General features: G+C 42.5%; 1 protein-coding gene across 1 annotated transcript in view; it reads right to left on the bottom strand.

Moving 5' to 3' along the window:
* The window catches only part of CACNA2D3 (calcium channel, voltage-dependent, alpha 2/delta subunit 3), an 869,108-nt gene that overhangs the window by 513,701 nt on the left and 327,967 nt on the right, over positions 1-27,440 (bottom strand). Inside the window, exon 5 of the mRNA XM_012643362.1 lies at positions 19,449-19,611. Within this exon, the coding sequence (XP_012498816.1) occupies positions 19,449-19,611 (163 nt within the window). The remainder of the gene's footprint in view (positions 1-19,448; positions 19,612-27,440) is intronic.

Here is a 27,440-nt window from a genome sequence, read left to right as displayed (position 1 = left end):
AAAGAAGTCCTACCTACCAAGCAGCTCAGCCTGAGAGACTGGCCCATGGTACCCTCAACATGACTATTAGGCCTCAAAAATCTGTCTTCAAGGTTCCAGGGCTGCAGACTGGCCCGTGACTCCACGTCCGTGGTTCTCACACTACTGTATCACCCTACAAGTTGACACACAGAGCTTCTGTGATGCAACAGGCTTGAGGCTCGAATCCTGAGGCTCCAGCCCTGACCCTGAGCCCTCTATTCCTACCACCAACACTCATGGTAGCCAGCTGGTAGGAACTGACCCCCTGGATTAACTCTTTACCAAGGACCAGCCAGCTTTAGCTGCCATTGCACCTGGTTTGAGCAAATGCCTATAGCCCAGAGACCCACAATCACTGCCTAGATAAGCTTGCCCAGCTGCCACTGTCACTTCCACAGGGAGAACTGAGCAGAGCAATCTCCTGCAATGCCAGCCACCATAAAGAGGGCCTTGCTCAGCTCACAACCTGAACTTCCAATAATGGCCTGAGGAAACCCACCAATCCACATGAAGATCATGCACCATCAGCTTAGACTGCGTCAATCACAGGGGAATGAGACAACACAGAACAGCTGCAGTATAGGTTCTCATTTAATCTGAAACTCCCCTGTTGGATCAATGTTTCAGAGTAGGTCAGAAAAGTACCAAATAGGGACCTCTCCTTCTTCTAACTAGGAAAGCTCGCAGCAAAGGAGAACAGGTATGCTCCAAACCTATCTGCTCTGAGCTGAGAGAATAGGTTTCAGGTGAGAAGAAACCAGCAAAAGATCTTCGGAAACATGAAAAGAAAAAAAAAAAAAAAAAGTTACTATAACACCACTAAGTGATCACAATGGATCTACAGCAGTGGTCCCCAACATTTTTGGCACCAGGTACCAGTTTCATGGAAGACAATTTTTCCACAGATGGGGGTTTGTAGTTGACAGTGAAATGCCAGGAAGAGGAAGGACACAGCTGTTTCATGGTACAAATCTGAGCACAAAAGCAGAGAATTAGTGGGAAACTCATTCTAATACTGAAATTAGCAGTTTTTTGTTTTTTGTTTTTTTCTGAGTTATCTTTGGTTTCTAAATACCATCCTCACTTTGTGAGTAATGTACAGACCTTAGAAATTCCTACTGTGTACAACACTGTCTAAATGGAAAATTATAGCCAGAGCATCTATTTGAACTGCTTATATGAGAGAATTAAGGACACTAAATAAACTTTGTTAGGGTGTTTTAATTAGGATGTCTGAACAGGACCAATAGAATATATATGTGTGTGTGTGTGTGTGTGTGTGTATATATATATATATATATTCTTCTCACATGCACATAGGATAGACCATTGGGCTGGGCAATAAAACAAATCTCAAAAAATTTTAAAGGATGGAAACAATAAAAAGTATATTCTCTGACCATGATGGAATAAAATTACAAATCAATAATAAAAAGAAATTTGGGGAATTCACAAATATGTGGAAATTAAGTAACACACTCCTAAATAACCAGTAAGTTAAAGAAGAAATCAAAAGAGAAATTAGAAAATATTTTGACATAAATGAAAACAAACATACAACAGACAAAACTTATGGAATGCAGTTAAAGCAGTGCTTAGAGAAAAATTTATAGCCGCAAATGCCTCCCTTAAAAAAGAAGGAAAATCTCAAATCAACAGGCTAAACTTTTACCTTAACACATTGGAAAAAGAACAGCAAACTAAAGCTAAAGCAAGCAGAAATATGGAAATAATAAAGACTAGGGTGAAAATTAATGAAATAGAGAATAGAAAAATATTTGAGAAAATCAATGAACCCAAAAGCTGGTTTGTTGATGAAAATTAAGAAAATTGACAAATCTTTAACCAGATGGAACAAGCATAAGAGAAAGGAAGAACTCAAATTACTAGAATCTGAAATGAAAGAGGGGAAATTACTACCAACCTTATAGAAATGAAAAGGATTATAAATGAACACTATGAACAATTGTATGCCAATAAAATAAATAACTTAGATGAAATGGATAAATTCCTAGAAAGAGACAAACCACTAAAACTGACTCAAGAAGAAATAGACAATCTGAACAGACTTATAACAAGTGAAGAGACTGAATTATTAATAAAAAGCCACCCCAGAAAAAAAGCAATCGCCAAGATGGCTTTACTGGTAAATTCTACCAAACGTTTAAAGAAAAATACCAATTCTTCACAAACTATTCCAAAGCAATAAAAAAAAAATGCCCAACACATTCTATGAGACCAATATTACCCTGATACCAAAACCAAAGACATCATAAGAAAAGAAAACTACACACCATTATCTTTTATGAATATGAATGCAAAAATCCAATACTAACAAACCAAATCCAACATAAAAAGGCTTCTGTATCATAACCAAATAAGATTTATCCCTAGAATGCAAGGTTGTTTTAACATCTAAAATCAATTAATGTAATAATAACATATCAATTGAATAAAAAACAAAAGCCACGTAATCAGTAGATGCAGAAAAAGCATTTGACAAAATCCAACATTCTTTCATAATAAAAACACTCAACAAACTAGAAATAGAAGGGAAGTTCTTCAACCTGATAAAGGGCATTTACAAAGAAAATCACAGCTAACAACACTTAAGCACCATTAAGATCAGGAACAGGAAAAATATATATATTCTCATTACTTCTATTCAACATTGCACTGGAAGTTCTATCTTGACAAGTAGGTAGGTACGTAGGTTAGTAAGCAGATAAATAGCTAGGTAGATAAATGGTGCTATGCTTTGAACATGTCCCCAAAGTTCATGTGTTAGAAACTTAATCCCCAATAAAACAGTGTTGAGCAGTGGGACCTTGAAGAGGCCCTTAGGTCATGAGAGCTCTACCCTCATGAATGGAGTCGTGCCATTATCAAGAGAGTAGTTGGGTTAGTTATCTTGGGAGTGAGATCCTGATAAAAGGATGAGTTCAGCCCCCTTCCTCTCTCACTTTCAGTGCTCCTGGATGTGCTTTCTCTCTCTCTTTCTCTCTCTCTAGCTCTTTTGCCTTCTGCCATGGGATGATGCAGCATGAGGGACCTTGTCAGATGCCAGCGTCATGCCCCTGGACTTCCCAGCCTCCAGAACTGTGAGCCAAGTCAGTTTCTGTTCATTATAAATTACCCAGTCTGTGGTATTCTATTATAGCAACATAAGACAGACTAAGACAATGGTATTCAGATTTGAAAGAAGTAAAATTATCTCTATTCACAGGTTACATCAGATTGTACACAGAAAATCCTAAGGAATCCACTAAAAATCTGTTAGAACCAATAAGCAAGCTCAGCAAGGCTGCAGAACACAAGATAAATATATATAAATAAATTGTATGTCTATACACTTGCAATAAACCATCCTATAGTGAAATTAAGAAACCAATTTCATTTATAATAGCATCGAAAAGAATAAACACTTTGGAATAAATTTAACAAAGAAGTCCATAACCTATGGTGTGAAAACTACAAAACATAAAAAAATTAAAGATCCAAATAAACGGAAAAATATCTCATGTTCATGTATTTGAAGGCTTAATGTTGTTAAGATGGCAACACTCTCCAAAGCAATCTACAGATTCAATGCAATCTCTAACAGAATCCCAGCTGACTGCTTTGTAGAAATTGACACGCTGATTCTAAAATTCATGTAGATTGCAAGGGACCCAGAATAGCCAAAACATTCTTGAAAAATAATAATAAAGTTGGAGGACTCATACTTACTAATTTTTAAACTTCACTACCAAGTAACAGTAATTAGGAGTGATAAGGATAGACATATGGATCGGAGAAATAGATCTGAGAGTCCAGAAATAAACCCGTGTGTTTACGGTAAACCGATTTTCCACAAGGGTGTCACGATCCCCCTCAATGGGGGAAAGAACAGTCTTTTCAATAAATGGTGCTAGGACAAATGGATAGCCATATGGAAAAGAATGAACTTGGACTCTTATCTCTCACCATATACAAAACCAAACTCTAATGGATCAAAATTTTAAATATAAGAGCTAAAACTATAAAACTCTTACAGGAACACATAGAACTAAATCTTCATCACCTTAGATTTGGCAATGGGTTCTTAGATATGACACCAACAGCATGAACAAAAAAACTAAAAAGTAAAGTGGACTTTATCAAAATTAAAATCTTTTGTGCTTCAAAGAGACACCCTGAAGAAAGTGACAAGACAACTCACAGAATGGGAGAAAATATTTGCAAATCATATATCTGACATGAAGCTTGTATCTGGAATATATAAGGAACTCTTACAACTCAATAATAAAAAGACAACCCAATTAAAGATGAACAAGGGGTTGAAATCAACATTTCTCCAAAGAACATATTCAAATGGCCAATAAGCACACAAAAGATGCTTGAAGTCATTAGTCATCAGGGAAATATAAATCAAACCCACAAGACACCTCTCCCACTTTTATGAGAGGTAGATGATATTAATAACTAGAGTTAGCAAGGATATGGAGAAATCAGAACCCTCCCACATTGCTAGTGGGAATGGAAAATGATGCAGCCACTTTGGTAGTTCTTCAAATAGTAAAATACAGAGTTACAATTCGAACTGGCAGTTTCATTTCTAGGTAAATGCCTAAGAGAAACGAAAACATATGTCCACACAAAAACCTGAATGTTCTTAGCAGCATTATTCATAATGGGAAAAGGTGGAAGCAACCCAAGTACCCATCAACAGATGAATAAATAAACAAAATGTTATAGATAAGTAGAATATTATTCAGCCATAAAAAGGAATGAATACTGCTATATGCTACAACATGGATGACTCTTGACAATATTATGCTAAGTGAAATAAACCAGTCACAAAAGACCACGTATTATATGATTACATTTATATTAAAAATGTCCATAAAAGGTAAATCTATAGAGACAGAAAGATCAGTGGTTTCTTAAGCCAGGGTAGGGATGGGGACAGGTGTTGATAGCTAAAGGTTACAGGGTTTCTTTGCGAGCTGATGAAAATGCTCTAAATTTGGCAACTGATGGTGGCACACATCTGTGAATATACTAAAAACCTTTGAACTGTACACTTTAAATAGGCAGATTGTATGGTATGTGAATTACATCTCAATTAAGCTATTTAAAAAAGTAAAGAAGCTCTCTGAGTGATTCTGACCAGTAAGTGGACTGAGATGAGAACCACTGCTCCAAGAGGCTCCCTGGTTGTCTCCCCGCAGCACAAATGGTTACTTCTTCAAGATGCTGACTACCGACTGAGTCGGTTCCAGGTTTTTTGAATTGCTCGTGTTTAGGACAAATGCACTGAGAAATCAGCTGTGTGATGACCCAGGCAGCCAGCCTCCCACCGCGGGGCCAAGACACTGACCCCTCAGCCCTCAGGAAGGGAGATGATGCCGGCCCAGTAACTCTGACTGAGCTGCGTCTTCTTGGTAGGCCAGAGGGTTACAACGTGAGAAAGGCCGGGAGGACCTGCACAGGGCGGTTGTAAAACATCAGCTGTTGCACATGTAATGAACTTCAATCCTCTTAAATATCTATGCAGAAGGATACTGGAACCATCAGAAATTTAACTGGTACTTCTGTAAAACCAGCGTCCTCTCAGATAGCCATTTCAATTTCCACAACATTGCAACCTGCCATCTTAGTGCTTTTATTTTTAATGCAGAGACAACCCGGCATGATAGACACGTTTCAACTCTTTGCTTCACTTCTTGGCTGGTGCTGCCCTGGCCCAGGGGCCTTAACTTTGGCCATTCGGTGCCGGCATACCGTGGTACTCCCCACCAACCAAGTTGATCATCACTGCCCATTTAAAATCAGATCTTGGTCTCTAGCCTTTGTCAACAGGACATTTGACTTAGCTTTCTGTCAGTTGAGTTGATATAAACCACATCCCTCCAGAGACAGACTGTCATGAAACAATTCCCCCTAACGTGACCATTCATTATACAGAATTATATGCTACAGGCCTGGAAATGGAAGATAAGGTTCTTTCTGGCACAACCTGAAAGTGTATTACGTGTCTCCTATGACTAAGCTATTTATTAGGAAAAGGGGCCGCTTAAAATGGGAAAAGCATATTATCTTTGCTGCTGCATTGTCTGAAAAAGGGGCAAGGCCCAGAACAGATTCCCTGCCATACTGTTCAGAGGTGTGACTTCTTCATCCCCAGCTCACTCTGGTGCAGGTCTGCTAGTCTCTGGATTCCGATGCCATGAAGAGGGCCATCCCTGCCTTTCAAATGCGGCATTACCAAGAACATTCTGAGTCTGTGGAGGACAAATAGGGTGGGAGTGTCGCCTGGCCTGAACTGCATCTGGGCCAGAAGGCGGACCAGGCCCACTCGTATTTCTGTGAATCCGGCTTCATTACAGCTCCTTCTTGCCAAGAGTCACTACTGTTAACACCGGGAGACTGACCCCTAATCCTATAGACCCCTCCCTGGGGAGCACTTTCTCAGTGATAAACTCAGCTAGTGTGAAAAGACCGGCCTTCACAGCATGCTGCAGATTTCACGTATGTAGGCATTTCATTTCTCCCCAAATGGCGCCCATCTGTCACCTGATGAGAGCTAGCACGCAGAGGCCCCTCCCTGCAGGCAGACACGCACGGAGCCTGTTCACTACCGTGCCTTCCACGTGCAAGTGGCACTTTGGGCCCCCACAATCCTGGAGGTTCTTAGGTTTCCACTCTTATTCCTAAAGTCCTTTTTTCACTCAACTGACAATGTACCTGGTAATTTCTAACATTAGCTAATAAATGTCATTTTCACATATTTTATGCAGAACCCACATTTAAAGCATGAAGATGGCTTTTCCTATATAAATAGAAAATAATCATCAAACCCCAATTTCTCTCTCCTTTTTCATTAACTTGAGTGAGACCTGGAAGGGAAAAAAAGGTTGAAAAGTGTCAAAAGATATTTCGTATCTTGACAGTTGAAACAACTTCTGGTCGTAGCTTCATCGAACTCCTCAGAATGAGCTACAGGGGAAAAGAAACCCAAAACTCTAGGATGAAATGTGTCAGGATAGGCAGAGAGCATTTCTGGAGTCAGGTTATCAATAACACCAGCCACAGAAATAACTAGCCAGGTGCCTGAGGCCGAGAGGCACCTACAGCTGGTCTCAAATGGGTGGTCCAGGTCCCACAGGTGCTGCCTTCATGAAGAAGACTCCAGGACTCTGTGTGACCCCGCCCCAGAGGTTCTCAGTGGGGCACTTACAGCACGGGCTTCTCTGACAGTGGGGGGAATCCAGGTTCTCGCTCCCCTCTCTCCCATCATCCCTCACTCCTTTCCTCCATGACCCTCTCTCTACCACTTCTCTCCATTCTTCCTTTCTGGTAGCTTCTCCTCGCCGTGCTGTGGGGATCTGGAGCCATGAGGAGTCAGCTAGCTTTCACAGAGGTGAGCTAACTTCCCTGGTCTGACAGCCAGCAGGTGGACGGCACGCCAAGCCTGCACTCGCAACCACCCGCGACACAGCTTAGTCCTGGCCCTGCACTGGGCAGTGAAAGAGTCCACCGCCCTCCCCACCCCGGGTTAAAATAAAGAAGCCTCTGCAGGCCTGGTCACTCCCTGAAAAGATCCCGTTCAGGACAATGATGGGAGCCTGCCCACTGTGCTTCCTCAGAAGGATACCGGGAAGGTCCACCCCCAGAATGACAAGCCCACACACCAGGGGTTCTGGGTGTAGATGGTTGACCTCTTGTGCTAGGATACCTGGGGCAACCCAAAGCTCGTTCCCCAGCTGAGCAGGGTCCTGGCGCACTGGCTATGACAAAGCCCGAGAAGCCTCCTCAGCCAGCGTCCGAGGGTGCGCAGATCGAGCGGGGGCAGAACTGAAGGAACAGGAAACTGAGAACAAGGCCAAGCAGCCATGGGGGCATCAGGAGAGATGAGACAGAGGCTCAGGATTCCCCTCAGAGCACCCAGGGGTAGGGGGGACGACACACATTGGGTACACTGATGAGGGGCTGTAGCCAAGAGAACGCAGCAGCGCCACCCTGGGCGATACTCGGTGCTCACAGCCTGTGTGGCAGGTTCTGATCAATTACAATGGCCTCAGCCCGTGATGCCAGCCTCTCAGTCGTGGGGAGGGGCTGGGGTGGACAGGGGCACTGGGGAGGGGTCTTGGAGCTATCTACCAACCATACACGTTGTTTCAATTATTTGAACCACCAGCACTGCCACACTGGTGCTTCCTGGCTGAGGTCAGGAAATAGCCAGGGAGACACTCTGATCTGGCTTTGACCAGGCTGACCCAAGAAAATCTTCCCTCGTCATCAGTGAGCAGCATGGGGGCTAGGCTTCTCCCAAGCCTCTTCTCTTGGGGAGGCTCTTGTAGCTCACTAAAGCATGACAGCTAGGACAACAGGCAGACCTGGGTCTGAATTCAGACTTGGACAAGGAATTTAACCTCCCGGAGCCTCAGTCTTCTCATCTGTAAAATGAGGTAAGCAGTAGTAGTACCGAACAATTTTTAAGCCTACTGATATGCCAGGGATTCTCATTCTCTCCCTCTGTCTCTGTCTCTCTCTCTCCCCGCTCTCATTTAGTCCTCACAAGAACTTCATGCATTGGGTCAGATATAGTTATTTAGTACAGAGGTTAATATTTTGCCTGAGATCACACAACAGGTGAGCATCATGACTTGATTCTAACTGCAGCTGTTTGGCCTCAGAGCCCATCCGCTGACCCGGGTGACTTCATCATCTCCTGCGGCTAGGGTGCTGCGGTGTCCAGGGAGATTGCAGACGCAGCGCAGCGGCCGCTGTCCTAATTATCTACTGTTATTCCTTGGAAGACAGGAGCATCTTGGCGGATCTTATGTTGATACCTGCCGGGTTTTCCCTCAAATAAGAGTGAACAGGATGAAGCTTGTGTACGAGTTCAAACAGTGTTTCTTACATATAAAATGGACAGTTCTTCATTTCAGATACTGGCCTTGCGCTGTACTAAAGAAAACCAGTGACATGAATACCACTCAGCCATTTCTGAGACAGAGTTCACAAAGGAAAGGGCGGGCAAGGAGGCCAAAAGAAAAGAATGATCATTTGGCATCAGGGGAAAAAAATGTGCTGATTTGGCCCACTTTCAGTACCCCTGCCTCAAATGCTCGTGGAAAGGAGAGAGTATTATTCAGCTCCAGCTGCTGTAACAAAATACGACAGACCGAGTGGTTTAACCAGCAGAAATTTATTTCTGGAGATAAAATCCAAGCGTGGCTTCTCCTGAGCCCTCTCTCCTTGGCTTGCAGATGGCCGCCCTCTTGCTGTGTTTATGTGGCCATCTCTCTGTGCATGTGCTATTCCCCATGTCTCTTCTCCTTGCAAGACAACAGTCACATGGGATTAGGGCCAACTCTAAGGACCTTGTTTTAACTTACCTCTTTAAAGATCTCATCTCCATGTACAGTCACATTCTGAGGTACTGGGTGGGGACTTCACATATGGATTTTGGGGTACACACTATTCAGCCCATAACAGAGAGCACACTGGCCAATAAGAGAATAATAAAACTCTTATAAATTGATCCATTTGAGACATGCAGCTATTACGTGAAGGGAGATATTCTACTCCTAATGAGTGAAGGACACAAATGATCCCGAGACAGGTACTGCCCACGGTCAGGAGAAAATGAAAGAGAGCATGACAGCCTCCTCTTGAAATCCAAGGAAATGATCCTGGAACATCGTAAAACCTTCCTGAGCAAGTACCTCTAGATATTCCTTAAAGTCTGGTTTGTGGAAAAGCAAATTACCACCAGCCAATTTTGTGTGAACCTTAAGAAGGCACTGCTGGGTCTGGCCTTTCCTCAGGCTCCCATGCCCACAGAGGGAACTCTCCACCACCTTCCCACTGCTGGCCCGTCATAGGCCCCGACTGGTCCTGGGCCTGGGGCCCCAACCATCGCCCTTCCTCGCCTCCTCACCTGGGTCCCTGAGGCACACCGTCCTGCCAGCTCCCTCCTCCCACGCTGCCTTTGACGGCAGTGAACAGAGGACATGAAACGTCTCTGAAGGTCAGGTCAGGCCCCACCTCCCCACATCCGGCCTGGGCCTGAATGAAGCAGACACAAGAGAACATGACGTGCCCATGGGGCTTCAGGGGCTGAGGTTCTTCTTTGAAGCACAAGTAGGAAACCACAGATTTGTAACAGAAAGACATTTAACTCCAGCCTGAGTTTCACCACGTAAAATTACGTGCCTTCAATCTTCCTCAGCCATTTTATTCATCTCTAAGATGTGGATTAATCCACCTGCCAAAAGGCAAAGTGACAGCGTGCTGCATCTCTACGCATATCGAGATGTGCACATATCTGCACGTGTGGGCACGGAGCGGCAGCAGTTGTTGAGGTAGAAACCACTCAGGAATTGTTCCGCTGCCATGAAGTAAGAGGGAAGGAAAGAGAAAAACATCCACACGTACAGAAATAACTCTCCCACTTGAGAAGGCAGGGAGACTACAAGAACGGTGGCCCTTTGGAGACCACGACGTGGAGCTGCCCACATTGTGCAGCACAAGACGTCTTAAGAAATAGGGAAGGTCAGTCACCAAGTCATTCATACCAGGAACCCACCCAAAGTATCAGAGGCATGAACCTTTGAATGTTATCTTGAGGAACTGGTGGCCCTGAGCAGAGAATATATCTGAGAGGGGACATCTCGTCCCCAAGGCCTGCCTGTGCTGTTGTCAGACACTCATCGGGCAGGAAAGACCCCTGCATGGAACTCCTGGTCCAGATCCCCTGTGACACGTGTCCCCAGTGCAGGCCAGGCTCCTGGATGTGGCCTGGGATGGGGGGAGGCATAGAGGACTGGCTGGTGCACATCCTTGGCCACATTAGCCCTGGGCCTCCGTCACCTTTAGAGGGCCTACTGAGGCCCAAGAACAGCTGCTTCAGAGTCCTCTCACAAGTCACCTGATACAGTGTCGAGAGAACAAAACGAGACTGCACAGCCACTTCTTGAGACAAGAAAACCTCACTTCTAATCCCAGTTTCCATTCTGACCCTTGGAAACCCTGACATATTTATTTCCAAGTGCACAATGGTCTTCATACTTGAAGCAGGGCATCCACATGTCTGTGACATCCACCGGCAAATGGCTGGAGGATCACAGAATCATTTTAGAGGGAAATCATTTCCCTTTTCCCAGGCCAATATCATTCATCTTAAAATAAATACTGCCACCATAAGGACACAGTAGGACACTTAACACAATCTCTTGCAAAGGTAGCATCCACACTGACTGTCATAAACAACTCACTTGATAGTTATCCTGCCTCTGACAAAACCATTGCCAACAATTTTCACCACACAGTAGAGAGAACTATCACCTGGGAAGCCATTAACAATTTACATGCAGATATATTTCCTTTCCTGGGATAGCTGTGTCCCTTGAAAAATTACTTGCAGATAGGTAGCTTTGTAAATCAAGTTCTTTTGTTCTTTCATTTTTAATTACTAAAAACGTAATGCATGTTCCTTGTAAAACATTCAAATTGAATAGGAAGGGGAAAGGCAGAAAGCAAGCACTATTCATTTCCTGAACATCCCTCCAGTAATATGCTGCATATACAAACACTTACATCCTTCAAACACACACATTCACACATGTATTTTACTATGCATTTTCTCAACATGTTTTCCTCTGCATCTCCATCACTTATTTGTGCACCTTTGAGACCTTTCCCCTGAGCTCTAGCTCAGCAGAGCCTCCAGGTCCCAGGGAACACGCATGCCTTTTGAGATGTTAATGCTTGCTCCATGATAAAAGGATGTCATAATTGAGTGAGTTAGGGAAAATCTGACTCATAATTAAACAGCTTTCTCTACAGTAGGAACTTGTATTCCTTGAACATCTCATGTATACAGTGGAATGCCAAAAGTGACAGATTCTACATGGCGTCTCCCTCCTTTATTCCATCCCAAAACATTTTGCCGGGGACTACTTACCAATATCTCGTGTGATGTGTTTTCTCTCACTGCAATATCCTGCCTCTCCCCATGCCCCAGACCTTGGTTTAATTATCTCCTACTCATCTTTCAGATGGCAGCTGAGCTTGTCTTCCTCAGGAAGACATCCCCCTAACCTGACCACTCCCCCTGGGGCCATCCTCTCATTGTACCACAGCCCTGTCCTCCATACTGCACGCCCTCCTGGGGGCATCGCACACTCAGCTGTGTGGTTACTGCCCATCTGCCTCCCCACGGAGCTGTCGGCTCCACGAGAACATGGGCAGAGCCTGCCCATTCCTCACCACAGCCCCTCACGCTAGAGGGACACACGAGAGGTGCTCCACGAATGTTTACTAAATCAAGAGTTGATGGTGGGTCCCACAGAAACCCAGCTCTGCACGTGCCACTCCAGTTGCTCCGGTGGAGGGACTCGCATCTCCTAAAAACACTGCGGTGAACTTTCTGGTGAGGAGAAGAGCCTTCTTGCATTATGAATCATTACCTCCTTACTCGCTTGTCTTGTACATATTTTGGAATGGCAGGTTTGCAGGATTAAATGTGGAACCATCTCATTTCCGACAGAAATATCCCCAATGTGTGAGCAGTTGGTACCCATTGGCATTCTGGTGCAGAATTTGCTTTACATTTTTAAAATGACTTTTTGCTGCAACATTATTTTGATAAAGGGAAGAGATTGGAAGTGTTTATGTAAAATAAGACTAGTTTTCATTTGTGATGGATTTTCACATGCTGAGAAGAAAATAGCACGATTTGACAAAAACAGGGCCTTCCATTTGTGGCACGTATAAAGTGTGCGTGTAAACAGGCATGACACAGCTAGCTGAATACTCGGCACAGCCATGGGTGGGGGATACGGTGGCATGTAGGACATAGTATAGAGAGGCAGTGTACCCCAGTGGTTCTGAAGTCAAAGCATCAGGTTCACAAGCTGACTCACCCTTTGCTAGCTGAGGAATTCTGATCAAGTCTCTAAGCCTCAGTTTTCTCTCATGTAAAATGGGAATAATAATGGCTCCTACTTCACTGAGTTGTGGGGATTGCACTGTTAGATCACATTAGACCATAGCCTGGCACACAGTAAGCACCATGTAAATATTACCTGAAGGAAGAAAACTGGTAGAGGGAGGCAGCAGTTGACTAATGCCCAGGTGAGTGTCTCCAAGGACAATGGGCAAATAATGTGTTCTGGACAGCAGTTTCCATCAGCTTGCAGTTGGGAAGAACAAAAGAGAGTGAGAAGTGAGAAAGAAGATTTCCTTCATGTCCCTGCCAAACCAGGACTACCAAACACCTGAGGGCCCCCAGGCCCCTCTGAGAGCCCTGGTCACAGGCAAAAGGAAAGCAAAGAGCATTATTTGAAGCCCTGCACAATTTAATTGATAATGACACCAAGGGTCTCGGCAGCCAGGTGACCCGAGCAGTAGGACATAGACACACAAAGGCTCCCCATGTCCCAGCACGATGAGCGCGTGGAGGCCCGGTGCAGAGATCAGAGACCCGGTACCCTGTCGAAGTGTTCATAGGCCTCCAACCTCGTGCTCGGTTCCCTGCTGTTCTCTGTTCACTGAATTTCTTGATGTATGACTGCAGTGATTAAAGAGTTCCCAAGGTGCAGGGAAAAAAAAAGTTACCTGGCCCAGTGTCAGAGATATTCCCAGGCATGCACCATGCCTCTGTGGGCTGCACTATCATACTTCCTAGAACAATACTAGCTGTCGAGGCTCTCAGTGAGCTTTTGCCACATAGTAGCCACAGTCTGAAGTGCTTAACCTGCACTTTCATTTAATCCTCAAAAACCCCATGAGATAGGTGCTAGCGTGATGTCTATCAGCTGCGGCGCTGGCCTCTAAGGACAGGACAGGCCTTCCCAGAGTGTAGGGGGGAAGCATCCTCAACTGGAGGTCAGAGCCTAAGCCGGGGCTGTTCAGGGAATCTAGAGTACCCAGATCTGGCACGGCCAGGAAGAGGAGGAATGGGGTACCCAGGAAAAGAGGGCAGAAAGCCAGAGTCAGCTTGTGAGCTCGCTTGTATTTGATTCTACACACAGTGCTGAAGGGAAGCAGGGTGGGCATCCCCTGCAGGTTTCTGGCAGGGCAGCAAGGGGAGCCCACCTGGTTTGCAGGGAGCTGGAAGCTGGTTAGGGGTGGAGAGTCAGAGTGTACCGAGTGCTTCTGTGTGCCAGGTACTGTGCTGGGTGCTACACCTTCCCCTCCTTTCATGCTCAAAATGACACTTTACACCTTACAGATCAGGAAAGGAGGCCCCAAGAGTGAAATGCTTTTCCCAGTCCCCCATGCTGGTGCTCAGTGCACTGGCTGCAAGTCCAAGCCTGCTCCCCGCAAAGATTTCCCTGATGCTCCAGGGAGAGCCCCACAGTAGAGCAGGACAGAGAGATCAGGACTTCGGAGGGTAGTAGCTGGGGAGAAAGGGGATCAGCAGACAAGAACAGTGTTGTAGGGAGCCTTAGGCAGGCTGTGTAAACTTCTTTCCCACTTGCATTTTGGGGAATAATCACTTGGCACCTAAAGTGATGCCTTTGAGATTTACCCCATGTAAAGTCCCTGGACTCAACCCCAGAACAGAGGCTGTGGAAGGTTTGCCTTGGAGGATGGTGGGCCCCACTGCTGCCTAATAACATGTAGGGCTGCTGTCAATGAGATAATGCAGTTAAAGTGCTCAGTACACAGAGTGTGGTTCTTGGTAAGTAATCTGCTTATCCATCCATCCATCCACTCTCTCATTAATCAAGTGCAACTTCAAGGCTAAACATAAGGTTAGCATAGGGTTGAGGGGCCATGAAGGGCCACATGATACCCTCCCTCCATGAGAAAATACAGACACGAACCTATGTGCACACACACACACACAGACACACACACACACATCTATGCAGACCTATGTTTGTGTGCACATGTGCACACATACACATTCAGAAGTGTGAGGGAATTGCCAGTAAAACTTGAACCCAGTCACTCAACCTGTGAATCTTAAGTCATAGTTATTCTGTGATATAAAAATATCATTTACAAACTAGAAGAGAAAAGCTATGAGTACTTTGGGATGACAACTCTGGAATCACTTCAGTGGCACTGTCTTGTGTGTGTTTTGCCAAACACCTTAGTCCTGCTGCACTCACACTGATGGAACAGGGGTTCCTGAAAACCAGATACAGTTTGGGAAAGTTCCCTGGGCCTTGGTGAGGACTCCAGCTTCCTGAAGGTCTTTCTCTCAGGTCGAAGCAGTGTGCTCTGGCCTCCTTCCTCTGACCTTGACTCCCAGTTCCAACTTATGGCCATATCACCACCACATTCGGTCAGGGCCGGGACACAGACACAGACACAAGATTCTAGCCTACTCCAAATGCTCAGAACCCAAGGAGAAAAACCATTTAGAGTAAGAATTTGTTTTTAATGTCCTGGGGTTAGTCACTCTTGCTCACTTGTGCACGCGTGCTCGCTCTCTCTCTCACATACACACACGTGCAGAGGGAAAAGAAACAAAGAGAAAGCAGAGAATTTTAAACAGCTTTTTAAAAGGTTCATGAGCCTTCTTGCACATCAAATGGCTCTTGAAAAACAACATTTTAATGATTTCCGTGTAAACAAATCAGAAACATATGGATTAAATTTCCCTTAAAATATACAAGTGTAATTAAGGGGAAAAGTGCTTGGCAAAATGCATTTTGCATTTTATCAAACCCAACATTTGAAAAATAGGTTCAGACATCTGACAAATCCAGATCCGGCGATCCTGCCCATCCCTATGGCAGCACACATATTCCGCTTCTAAGCAGGGGACCCAATCCGCCTTTCTGGACTTTTCTTGGGCTTTTTAGAAGAAACTATCAGATTGTAACAGACAGATTGATTTTTTGGGCTCTGCAATGGTCGTTATGGGTCTACCTTTTCCTGGAGCTCTTTTCATTTTCAGGGGCTAGACCCCCAAGAAAAGCATCGCCTCGCAGCCCCGTCTCAGCCAGACGTAGAAGATGAAGGAGTGGTCTAGGCTGCGTCTTGCAATTCGCACCTCCCCTTCACCGTAATATATAACATGTTAATACGTATGTGTGTGTCTATGTACCTATGTGTGTGCGTATATAAATTTTATGCCACTTCAGCCTAGAAAGTATCTTAAAAAGAGTTCACCTTTAACTGAATCCTCTGCCAGATCACAACAGTTCTCACAAAAGCATCCTGTCCCGTGCTTTCCCCATTGGGGATATGAAGTCGTTTACAGCGTTAAGGTATCGGCCACTGGTCTTCAAAGTCTCCCGGATAGTAAGACTCACAGGCTAGGGATGCCAGAGCAGCCATTCAGCGAACGTCTGTTGAAGAGGTTTCGTGAAAACACTGCTGTATCAGGCACCCTGAGGACGCTAAGATGCATTTCTAAAGACTCTAGGATTATGGCTCTTGGAGTTCCCACGGGCACACCTTGCCCGCATGTCGCCCACTTTGAAGCTTTAGTCTCTTTCAGTGCATAAGAGAAAGACATCTGAAGCACAGAGGAAGGCGCTGACTCGGCTGGACAGCCTGACTGCAAGGCCCAGCCAAGGAGGTGGAGAGCGCACTGCAGAGAGCAGGTAGAGTCCGCCTGCCAGTTTCTTCTAGGACAAGAAATTATGCCCAAGAACACAGCACACAGCAGCTCCTGAGCAAGTTATCAAACCATACTACTACGTATCCACGGGGGGCCTGGCTGCCAGGAGAGAATGGTATTGGTTCTCTTTGTTGGGGGCAAGATTTCCAACCCAGAAACAACATGGAAATACATAGCCAGTGACCAAGCTCCAAGCATGTGTTTTGAGTACATGTCATCAACAACGAGATCTGAGCTGGAGGGCCTTCTAAACATGAAATGTATGTCTGCAGTTTGGAAAGAAAAAAGACTGGGGCTGCTTTGAATTAGGTAGAGTGGAGACAGGAATTTGCCTGAAGTGCCTGCCCCTCTCCCGTGAGCAGACACCGCCTAGCTGAGACAAGATAGAGCACCTGGCTTGACCCACGCCCCATGTCTATGCCCCACGCCCGGGGCTGGGGGATGATGATCGAGTCTGGGCAGGGGTGGTAGGCAGACCCCACAGGGGCTGCTGACAATGACCTTAAATGTCATTTTCTACCTCCCATGGCTCAAGAAATCTGACTATCCATTATATTCTGCCTAGAGATCCTCATGAGAACAATTCTACAGCTTGTGTGATCAATGGTGTCTCCCTTACGTGTTGCCACCATCAAAAGGTACAATTACACAATTTAAAGCTCAAGGTGCAATTAAATCTCTGTAATGGTGCTAATGGCTCAAGCAAGCCTGAAGCAGCTGTCATATTTTAAAAGATCGTTCTGGCTTGTTATATATCTGAAATTGTTCCGTAAAATCTCATCACTTTTTCATCTTGAGAATGTTTTTAATGCTAAGAAGATGGCTTTCTTCCAGCCACACCGCACGAAAAGGAGCAATTTCATTTAGGACGCCATCGGCTGACAAGGTTATCTTGGAGGAATAAACTCCACCCAGTATAGCTGAGCTCAGCCCCCCAAGGTTTGGTTCCACTTGTTCCCTAAGGAAGAGTCCAAAGTAAAGATTAGGTCATAGGATGTGGCCCAGTCCAGAGCTCTCTGAGAGTAGGTTAGACTGACACCACTTTCTCTAAGAGGGAGAAAGAAAAAAGACAAACTTGTGTCTCTGCCCACATGAACAACTGGGGAGATCCCGTCATCACTGGCTCTCCCGCTGTCCCCGGGCTGTCCATGCTGTGGCCCATATGTGACACACAGTGTTCTAATGACCTCATTACCTGTCTGCTCCCCAACTAAACTGTGAAGCCCCTGGGGGAAGGGCTGTGTCTGGTTTACCACGGGATCCCCAATAACCATCCAAACAGGTAACGAATGGGGTCCTGCCTCCACTGAGCCTCCAGGATGGGCAACAGAGAGCCCAGGAAAGGGAGAGGTTAGGTATGCCGCCACAAAGAATAGCCACGAGAAAAGTGTTTCAGAGAGAGTGAGTTGGAAGCTTTTTAATCACTGACCAAGCTCCTTAAACAGTGACCTAGGACAATTTAGAAGCGCAGTTACATTCATGTTATTTTCTGACAGTAACGATGGCAGCCCAGACTCACTGATGGCTGTCCCATGCCGCTGCTGTGCTAAGGGCTAGACACACGTCATTGCATATCCTCTCATAACCCTCAGAGGGTGCAGTACCTTTATCCCTAAGGAGGGAAGCTGAGGCTCAGGAGGCTCAGAAGCTGCCTGCCTAGGACCACACAGCCCCCAGGGGAGAGCAGGGCTCACGTCAACATTCCTTGTTCTTCACTGCTGCAGCCTCGTACGTGATTCTGAACCTGACGCGGTGACAGAAACGGGCCCAGTATCTTTGAAACCTTGATGGCAGACAGTGGGGAATGTTTTTACTTGTCCCATGTAAAAATGCCATGACTTTCTAATTTATTTTTCTAGGAGGATAGCGCTTTTTTTTTTTTTTTTTTTGGAGCCTCTCATGTATGGCAAAGTAGAGCAAACTCCTACTCAGTAATGATAGGATAAAGATGTTGACAACAACTTCAGTCCTTCATAAACATCATCTCATTCAGTCCTCACAACCACCCCATGAGGGAGACATGATTATTATTCACATCACTGAGATGAGGAGACTAGGACCTAAAAAGATGAGGTGATAACACCCAAGGTCACAGCCAGAAAGAGGTGGAACTCAGGGTCTAGCCAGAGGCCATCTGATGTCAGAGCCCAGTCCTTGGCCACCATAAAGCCAATTGGAATGGGCAGATGGGAATTTTGGGGAAAAAACTCTAGTGTCTATGTGAAGACTAGATTTGAGGTATAAAAGCCTGGAAATAGGGAATCCATTAACATCCATGCTGCTTTGTGTTCTGAAAAAAGACCAAAACTGATTCCACTGCAACCCAGGAGCTCCCCAACCCTTAAATACCATTCCAGGGAATAGAGGAAGGAAAGGGAGAGGTTACATCAGGGGTCAGCAAGCTATGCCTGCAGGTTAAAGCCAGCCATCTCTTTTCATAGATAAAAAGTTTGACTGACACACAGCAATGCCCACTGACCTCACATATTGTCTATAGCTGCTTTTGTGCATGAACAGCAGAGCTGAGTAGTTGCAGGAGAGACTATATGGCTGGTAAAGCCTGAGATATTTACTATCTGGCCCTTTATAGAAAAGGTTTGCCAACCCCTGGACTACATGTTAGAGAGCTTAATGTATAATAAACACCAATTGGAGAAACAGCAAGCCCAGAATCTCCAAGCAGAACAGGTACGCCCTTCACCTATCCAGTTGACGCTTCACACATTCAGCTTGTAATTGTTCTTTAAAAAGAAAAAAAAAAAAAAACTTTATCCCAAACCAGCCAGCCCCTGCTTCTCAAACCCCCTACTCTTTACCCCATAAAAGGAGCAGCAGCCCGGAGTCTTACCTTTGTTGTACATGTTCGTTGGCACTTGGACGTCACTCAGACTGATATTCACAGGCAAATTATTAAAATGGTCATTTGGGGCTAAGATGAATTCCTTTCCCAGCTCCAAAAAATTCCCGTCTTTGTCCCTTTCATTTATCAGCACAGCATTGAAGTATTCATACTGAAAGAGAAAGTCAAAAACCATTACATGCAGCTGAGGGCAGAGGGCCGCGACCTCAGATAGTCCCGGGGCAGAGGCCATATGCCGTCCCGACATTTGCGGACCCTGACCTGCTCACACAATCTCTTTCAGTCTTATGTACTGACTACGGCTGCTTTTATACAGGTGTGATAGCATTATATAAGTACTTGACAATGTCATTAAATATTCTTGGAAAGCATAAATTCAAGGGGCAACACAGTACTTCTTTGTGTGAATATGGAGAAAACGGCCCTAAAAACATTTTAATTCTTTAAATTTTGGAAAGATACCATGCCACTAACAGCCTATATTTAAGGTGAAGGAGGCTGAAAATCCACAAAAGATAACAAGTAAATATATAACATGTCAGAGCATCACACTTGCTTTGGAAAGATAATAAAACAGAGCAAGGGGAAGAGCAGAAGTAGAAGGGCTGTGTGTTTACATTTGGTGCTCGGGGCACATCTCACTGCTACAGTGACACTCGTGTTGAGACAATGAGGGCAGGAAGCCAGTGGTGATGGCATCTGGGGCAAGTGTCCTAAACAGAGAGGACGGCAAGGGAAAAGGCCCTCAGATGGGTGTGTGCCGGCACGTTTTACAAATGGCTACATCATCAGCTGACACATACAGAAAGCTTACTTCGTGTCAGAAATTATTCCAAGTCCTTTTCATGTGTTATCTCATTTGATCTCTTAATGTTATGAAGTAGATTTATGAGTGTTCTCACTTTGCAGGTGAGGAAACCAAGGTATAAAGAATTCACGCCCCCTGCCAAAGATTCCACAGCTGATCAGCGTGGCCAGAATCCAGATGCAGGCAGTCTATCTCCAGAGTCTGTGCTCGCATCCACTGTGCACGGCGGCCAGTGGGTGGAATTAACAGAACCTTGAAATGACTATGATTGATGTGCCAAGGGGACTAATGGAAAAGTGGATAACAGCAGGAACAGATGTAACAGTAGCAGAGAGATGGATAGTCTATGAAAGAATCAATAATAAATGCTAGAAATCAAAAACACTGTAATGGAAATGAAGAATGCCTTTGATGGCTCATCAGTAGACTGCACACAGCTTGAAGATACGGTAACAGAAACTTCCCAAACTGAGAAGCAAAGAGAAAAGAGCAAAAAGGATCAGAATATCCAAGAACTTTGGGACAATTACAAAAGGTGTAACATATGTAGAATGGGAGTACCAGATGGAGAAGAAAGAGAGAAGGAAATTGAAGAAATATTTGAAATAACAATGGCTGAGAATTTTCCAAAATTAATCACAAACACCAAAGCACAGATTTAGGAAGCTCAGAGAACACCAAGTACAATGAATATTACAAAAATCTACACCTACACATATCATATCCCAACTGCAGAAAATCAAAGATAAAGAGAAAATCCTGAAAGAAGCCAGGGAAAGGGGGGTGGATCTTACCTACAGAGGAACAAGGAAAAGGATTACATCAGACTTCTCCTCAGAAACTATTAATATGTAAGCAAGAAGAGAATGGACTGAAATACTTGAAGTGCTCAAAGAAAAAAAATCCATCAACCCAGAATTCTGTATCTAGTGAAATTGTCCTTTGCAAGTAAGAAGAAATAAAGACCTTCTCAGACAGCCAAAAATGAGGGAATCTGTTGCCAACAGACCTGCCTTGCAAGAAATGTTAAAAGTTCTTAAGAGAGAAGGAAAATTATACAGGTCAGAAACTCTTATCCACATAAAGAAAAGAGTGTTAGAGTAGGAATAAATGAAGGTAAATTAAATATTTAATTTTTCTTATTCTTAACTAATCTAACATATAATAGCTTGCTCAAAATAATAATAGCAACTAATTATTGGGTGATTATAGTCTGTGAATAAGCAAAATGAATGACAGCAAAGGGAGGAATGGGAAATACTTTGTGCTGTGATTTGAATGTGTCCCCTCCAAAATTCAGGTATTGCCAGTATGAGGGTATTAAGTTGTGGGGTCATTAGAGGTGATTAGGCCATGAGGGTTCCTCCCTTACTAATGGGATTAGATGTCTTCATATAAGGGCTTGACAGAGAAAGTTCATCCCTTTTGCCATTCTGGCTTCTGCCATGTGAGAAAACAACATTCCTCCCCTCCAGAGGATACAGCATAAAGTGCCATCTTGGAAGCAGAGAGCAGCCCTCACTAGACACCAAATAGGCTGGTGCCTTGATCTTGGGCTTTCTAGCCTCTAGAACTGTGAAAAACTAAAAAATTTCTGTTCTTTATAAATTACTCAGTCTCAGGTATTCTGTTATAGCAGCACAGGTGGGCTAAGACACTCATTATAGAATACCTACACTACCCATGAAGTGTGATAGGGTCATTTGAAAATGGTTTTAAATTAGTTGTAAATGTATAACTGCAAACTCTAGGGCAACTACTAAAATAATTTTAAAAGGAATTATAATTTATACTCCGAGAGAGGAGTGAAAATTAAGTCACATAACATGCTCAATTAAAATAAGAGAAGGCAGAAAAAGAATAGAAGACCAAAAAAGGAAGAACAAGGACAATAAATGAAATATTATTATAATTATGGTACATATTAATCCAACTATATCAATAATTGCTTAAATGTGAATGGTTTAAATACATCAATTAAAAGACAGAGACTATCAGAGTGGATTAAAAAAAAAGACCCAACTATATTTTGTCCACAGGAAACCCACTTTAAACATAAAGACACAGATATATTAAAAGTAAAAGGATGAAGAAAGATATATCATGCTAACATTAATCAAAAGAAAGCCAGAGTAGGTATTTTAATTTCAGAGAAAGCAAACTTCAAAGCAAGGAAAATTATCAGGGAATAAGATATTACTTAATGATAAAGAGGTCAACTCTGCAAAAGACATAGCAATCCTTAATTTGTGTGCACCTAGCAAAAGAGTGTTAAAATATGTGAAGCAAAGACTGATCAAACTGCAAAGAGAATTAAATGAATCTGCTATTATAGTTGAAGAATTCAACACCTCTACCCCTCTATCAGTAATTGACAGACTCAGGAGGCAAAAAAATTAGTAAAAAAACATAGTTGAAGTGAATGGCATCATCAATTGAATCTAATTTATATTTATAGTATACTTCATCCAACAAGAGAAGAACACACATTCTTCTCAAGCATGTGAAGATGTTTGCTTGGAACACGCACTAAGATAGATCACATTCTCAGCCATAAAACACACCTCTACAGATTTAAAAGAATACAAATCATATAAAGTGTGCTCTCAGACCACAATGAAATTAAACTCAAAATCAATAACAGAAAGATAGCTGAAAAGTCCCAAAATATTTGGAGATCCAACAACATACTTTTAAATAACACATGGATCAAAGAAGAAGTCTCAAGAGGAATGTTAATCTAAATGAAAATACAATTTATCAAAATTTGTGGGATGCAGCAAAAGCTGCTTAAAAGGAAATTTTGTAGCACTGAACACATGTATTAGAAAAGCAAAAAGATCTAGAATCAATCATCCAAGCTTCTACTTTGGGAAAGTAGAAAAAGCAGAGCATATTAAACTCAAAGTACGCAGAAGAATGAAATAATATATTTTTAATTTGCAAAGCAAAAAAATCAATGAAACTGAAAACAGGAAATCAATAGGAAAAAAATCAGTTTGGACTTTCAAAAGATTTATTATAGTGGAAAGATACAAAGCAAAATCAGCAACGGGAAGAGGAACATGGGGCAAAGTCCAGAGTAATCCAGATGCAAGCTTCCAATAGTTCTGTCCCAGTGTAATCACACGTTGCACTTAATTCTTCCAGTAATGAATTGTAACAACACACTTGAAATGGTGTCTGCCAGGGAGGCTCAAGAGAGACTTAGTGCTCAGAATTTATATTGGGGGTTGGTCATGTAGCAACTCTATTTATTTAATACCAGCTTAACATAGTTGACATTTATAGAACTCCACACCTAACAACTGCAGAGCACACTTTCTTTTCCAGAGCATATGCTGGCTGGGCCATTAAATAAGTCTCAATAAATCTGAAATGACTGAAACCCACATGGTATGTTTTCTGATAACAATAGACAAAATTTAGAAATTAATATATAATATTGGTATAAAAATATTGATATCTAGATATCCAATAAAAGATTATCCAGAAATGTCCTAAAGATTTAGAAATTAAACAACCTACTTCTTAGTAATATACATGTCAAGGAAGAAAATGACATAGGAAGTTGAAAAATATTTTTGAAATTAATCATAATAAAAACAACATTGGCTGGGTGCGGTGGCTCACACCTGTAATCCTAGCACTTTGGGAGGCTGAGGCAGGAGGATTGCTTGAGCCCAGGAGTTGGGGTTGCACTGAACTATGATGACACCACTGCACTCTAGCCTTGGCAACAGAGCAAACCCTGTCTCAAAAAACGAAACAAAAACTGCACATCAATATTCCTCATGACCCTGGACACAAAAATCTTAAAATATTAAATTAAATGAAATCCACCTAATAATTAAAAGGATAATACATTATGACCAATTTGTATTAATCCCAGGAATTCAAGGTTGGTTTAACATTTGAAAAATCAATCAATGCAATTTACCATATTAGCAGAACAGAGAAGAAAAATCATATGGTGCAGAAAAAGTATTTGACAAAATTCAATTATTATTCATCATAAAAACTCTTGGAAAATTAGAAATAGGAAAAAATGTTCTCAACCCGATAAAGAATATTTATTAAAAAACTGCAGCTAATATTATATCGATAAAGAAGCACTGAATGTTTTCCCCTAAGATCAGGAACAAGGCAAAGATATATTACCAATTCTATTCAGTATTATATTGGTGGTCCTGGAAAATATAGTCAGATGAATAAATAAATAAAAGTCATTGAAATTAGAAAGGAAAAAATTATCTTTATTTGCAGACAACACGATTGTCTATATAGAAAATCCTAAGGAATCCACATAATATACCAACATATATAGTGTACTAAAAAGTTGTTATAACTTTTTTAAGAGTTAGCAAGGTCATATAATTCAAGATGAATATTAAAAAATCTATTGCATTTTAATATACTAACAAAGAACAACTGGAAATTAAAACCGAAAATAATGGCACTTACAATAGCATAAAACGTGAACTATTTAGGTATAAATTTTTTAAAATATGCACAATGCCTGTAAACTTCAAAATACTACCAACTACAAAATATTTCTGTTTGAAATTTAAGACAAACATAAATGGAAAGAGATACTTTATTCAAGACTTAGAAAATTCTTCCCAAACTGATCTATAAATTCAACAAAATCCTAATCAACATCTCAACAGGCTCTTTGTAGAAATTGCCAAGTTGATTTTAAATTTTATATGGAAATGAAAAGAACTTCAATTTCCAGAACAATTTTTAAAAAGAATAAAAAAGTCCAAGGACTTACATTTCCTGATTTTAAGCCTTCCTCTAAATCTCGTTAATCAAAACAGTGTGGTATTGGCATTAGAATAGACAAACAACACTGGAACAGTAGAGTCCAGAAATAAAGCTGGGCATACACAGTCAACTGATTTTCAATAAAGGAGTCTGGATAATTCAATGGGAAAAGTATTGTATTTTCAACAAACTGTGCTGGATCAAATGATGAAAGATATGAAAACTACATTCTCACTCCCTAACTCGCATCATATACATATTAATTCAAGATGGATAATAGACTTAAGTATAAAAACTAAACGTGTAATACTTTTAGAAAAAAGGTTATGAATACTTTTGTGGCCTTCAGGTGGGTATCAATTTCTTAGGATACAGAATGTACTTACAATTTTAAAAATTGGTAATTTGAAAGTTATAAAAATTCAAAACTTCTGGTCCTCAAATTCACTGTTAATGAAACAAATAGGAAAGCCACTGTTGAGGAAAAAGTACTCATAAATACACAGCTGACAAATGACTCATACCCAGAATACATAATGAACTGCTATAACTGAACTTGAAACACCAATCACAATATGGGCAAAAGATCTGAACAGACACCTTACAAAAGAAGGTATATGAATGGCCAATATGCAGGTCAAAATGTGTTCAACATCATTAGTCATCAGGCAAGTGCAAAATAAAACCCCAATCACTTGCCATTTTTACACCCATTAGAATAGCTAAAATTAAAAATTCTGACAATATTAAATGTTGCCAAGGATGTGCAATAACCAGAAATCACATATATTGCTTGTGGAAATATAAAATAGTGCAAATACTTTGGGAAAACACTTTGCAGTTTCTTATGAAGTTAAACATATATCTACCATATGACCTGACAACTCCACTCCTAGGAGTGGAGTTTACCCAAGAGAAATGAAAACATGCCGACAAAAATGTTTGGGTGAATGTTTATGAAAACCCCATCCTAACAGCCCCAAACTAGAAATACCCCAAATGTCCATAAACAGGAGAAAGGATAAACAAACCTGTGAGATAGTCATACAGTAGACTGCTACTCAGGAACAAATTACTGAGACACTGAAAATACGAATGAATCTCACAAATATTAAGAGTGAAAGAAGCCAGAGACAAAAGAGCACATATGTGTGATTCCACTTATATGAAGTTCTAGAACAGTCAAAATTATTATTCAATCGTGATGGCAATTGGGGGTTGCTTCTTGGAGCGAGGGTTTGAGTCAACTGGGAGGTCCACAGGAGAGCTTCCCGGAGTGCTGGAAATGTCGCATATCTTGATGAAGCACAGATTACACACATGTGTTCATTTGTCAGGACTCACTGAGTTGTATGCTAAAGAATAGTGCATTTTTCCAGATAGAAACATCTGCCTTGATTAAAAAATTAAAGCTACAAAAGACCTTTCAATTCCTTTTGAATTATTAATTCAAGAACTCTACAAAAACAGAACTCAAGTGACTAATTCCAACCCTAACTATTTTTTAAAGCACAATTTACTGTGATATGGCATCCCCCAAACCAAAAGAAATCAGACTTCTGCTGAAACACCAACCAAGGAAGCTCTTGACCGTGCAGAAATATCTTGACCAGCCCATGAACCACCAATGCCAAGGGGAAGGCCCCCCTCTTTTGAGGAATCTGGTTTCTAGGAAACATGTCAGTTGCACTTCTTCCCACAGCACCACGTTAAGGGAAGTCTTAATCTTCCATAGACCCGAGCGCTTCACAGAATACCAACACTTTCCGGAACTCGAGCCTTCGCCTCCATTGTTTCATGTAACTGGAAGTTAAATTACCAAAATAAAGCCTCAGCCTGCTGCTTGATAAAGGACAACGCAGTAATGGCTCATGCACAGACTCTGTGGAGGCAGCTTCGAAACTGCCATTTAATTGAATCATCTGCACAGCCCAGAATGCAAATGAAGGATGGAAACCTAAGCACGATTTTGCTCAATGGCGCTCATCATTTACCAGGGATGACCGTGTGTTCTGCTTCTCCTCCCCGAATTCATTTGTCTGTTCTGCATTGATTTTGAAAAGGCTGATTCAGTATAAACAAGAAGAATCATCGCTTGGGCCTTGGAACGCATTGCTATAATTATGAAGCTCAGTGGATTTGTCCGTATGATCGATTGAGGAAAAGACATGTTTAGCCCAAGTCACCTCAGTATTTCTGAATCCTTGCTGCCCTTGGGGTCAGAGAAAATTAATTTTTGTGTGTGTGTATATCTGATGATCTACTAAGTGTGGTGGGGGCACAAGGGAACAGATCCAGGGGACAAAATGTACCATATAAAATACCAGGGACAAAGCGGTGGCTGTGCTTTGTCCACCAGAACCTGGCCCAGCCCCAGGCTGCACCATGGTGGTTCAACGAGT

This window comes from Propithecus coquereli, unplaced genomic scaffold (assembly GCF_000956105.1).
Source record: "Propithecus coquereli isolate 6110/MARCELLA unplaced genomic scaffold, Pcoq_1.0 Scaffold1, whole genome shotgun sequence".
Classification (NCBI taxonomy): domain Eukaryota; kingdom Metazoa; phylum Chordata; class Mammalia; order Primates; family Indriidae; genus Propithecus; species Propithecus coquereli.
This window is presented reverse-complemented; position numbering and strand designations above follow the sequence as displayed.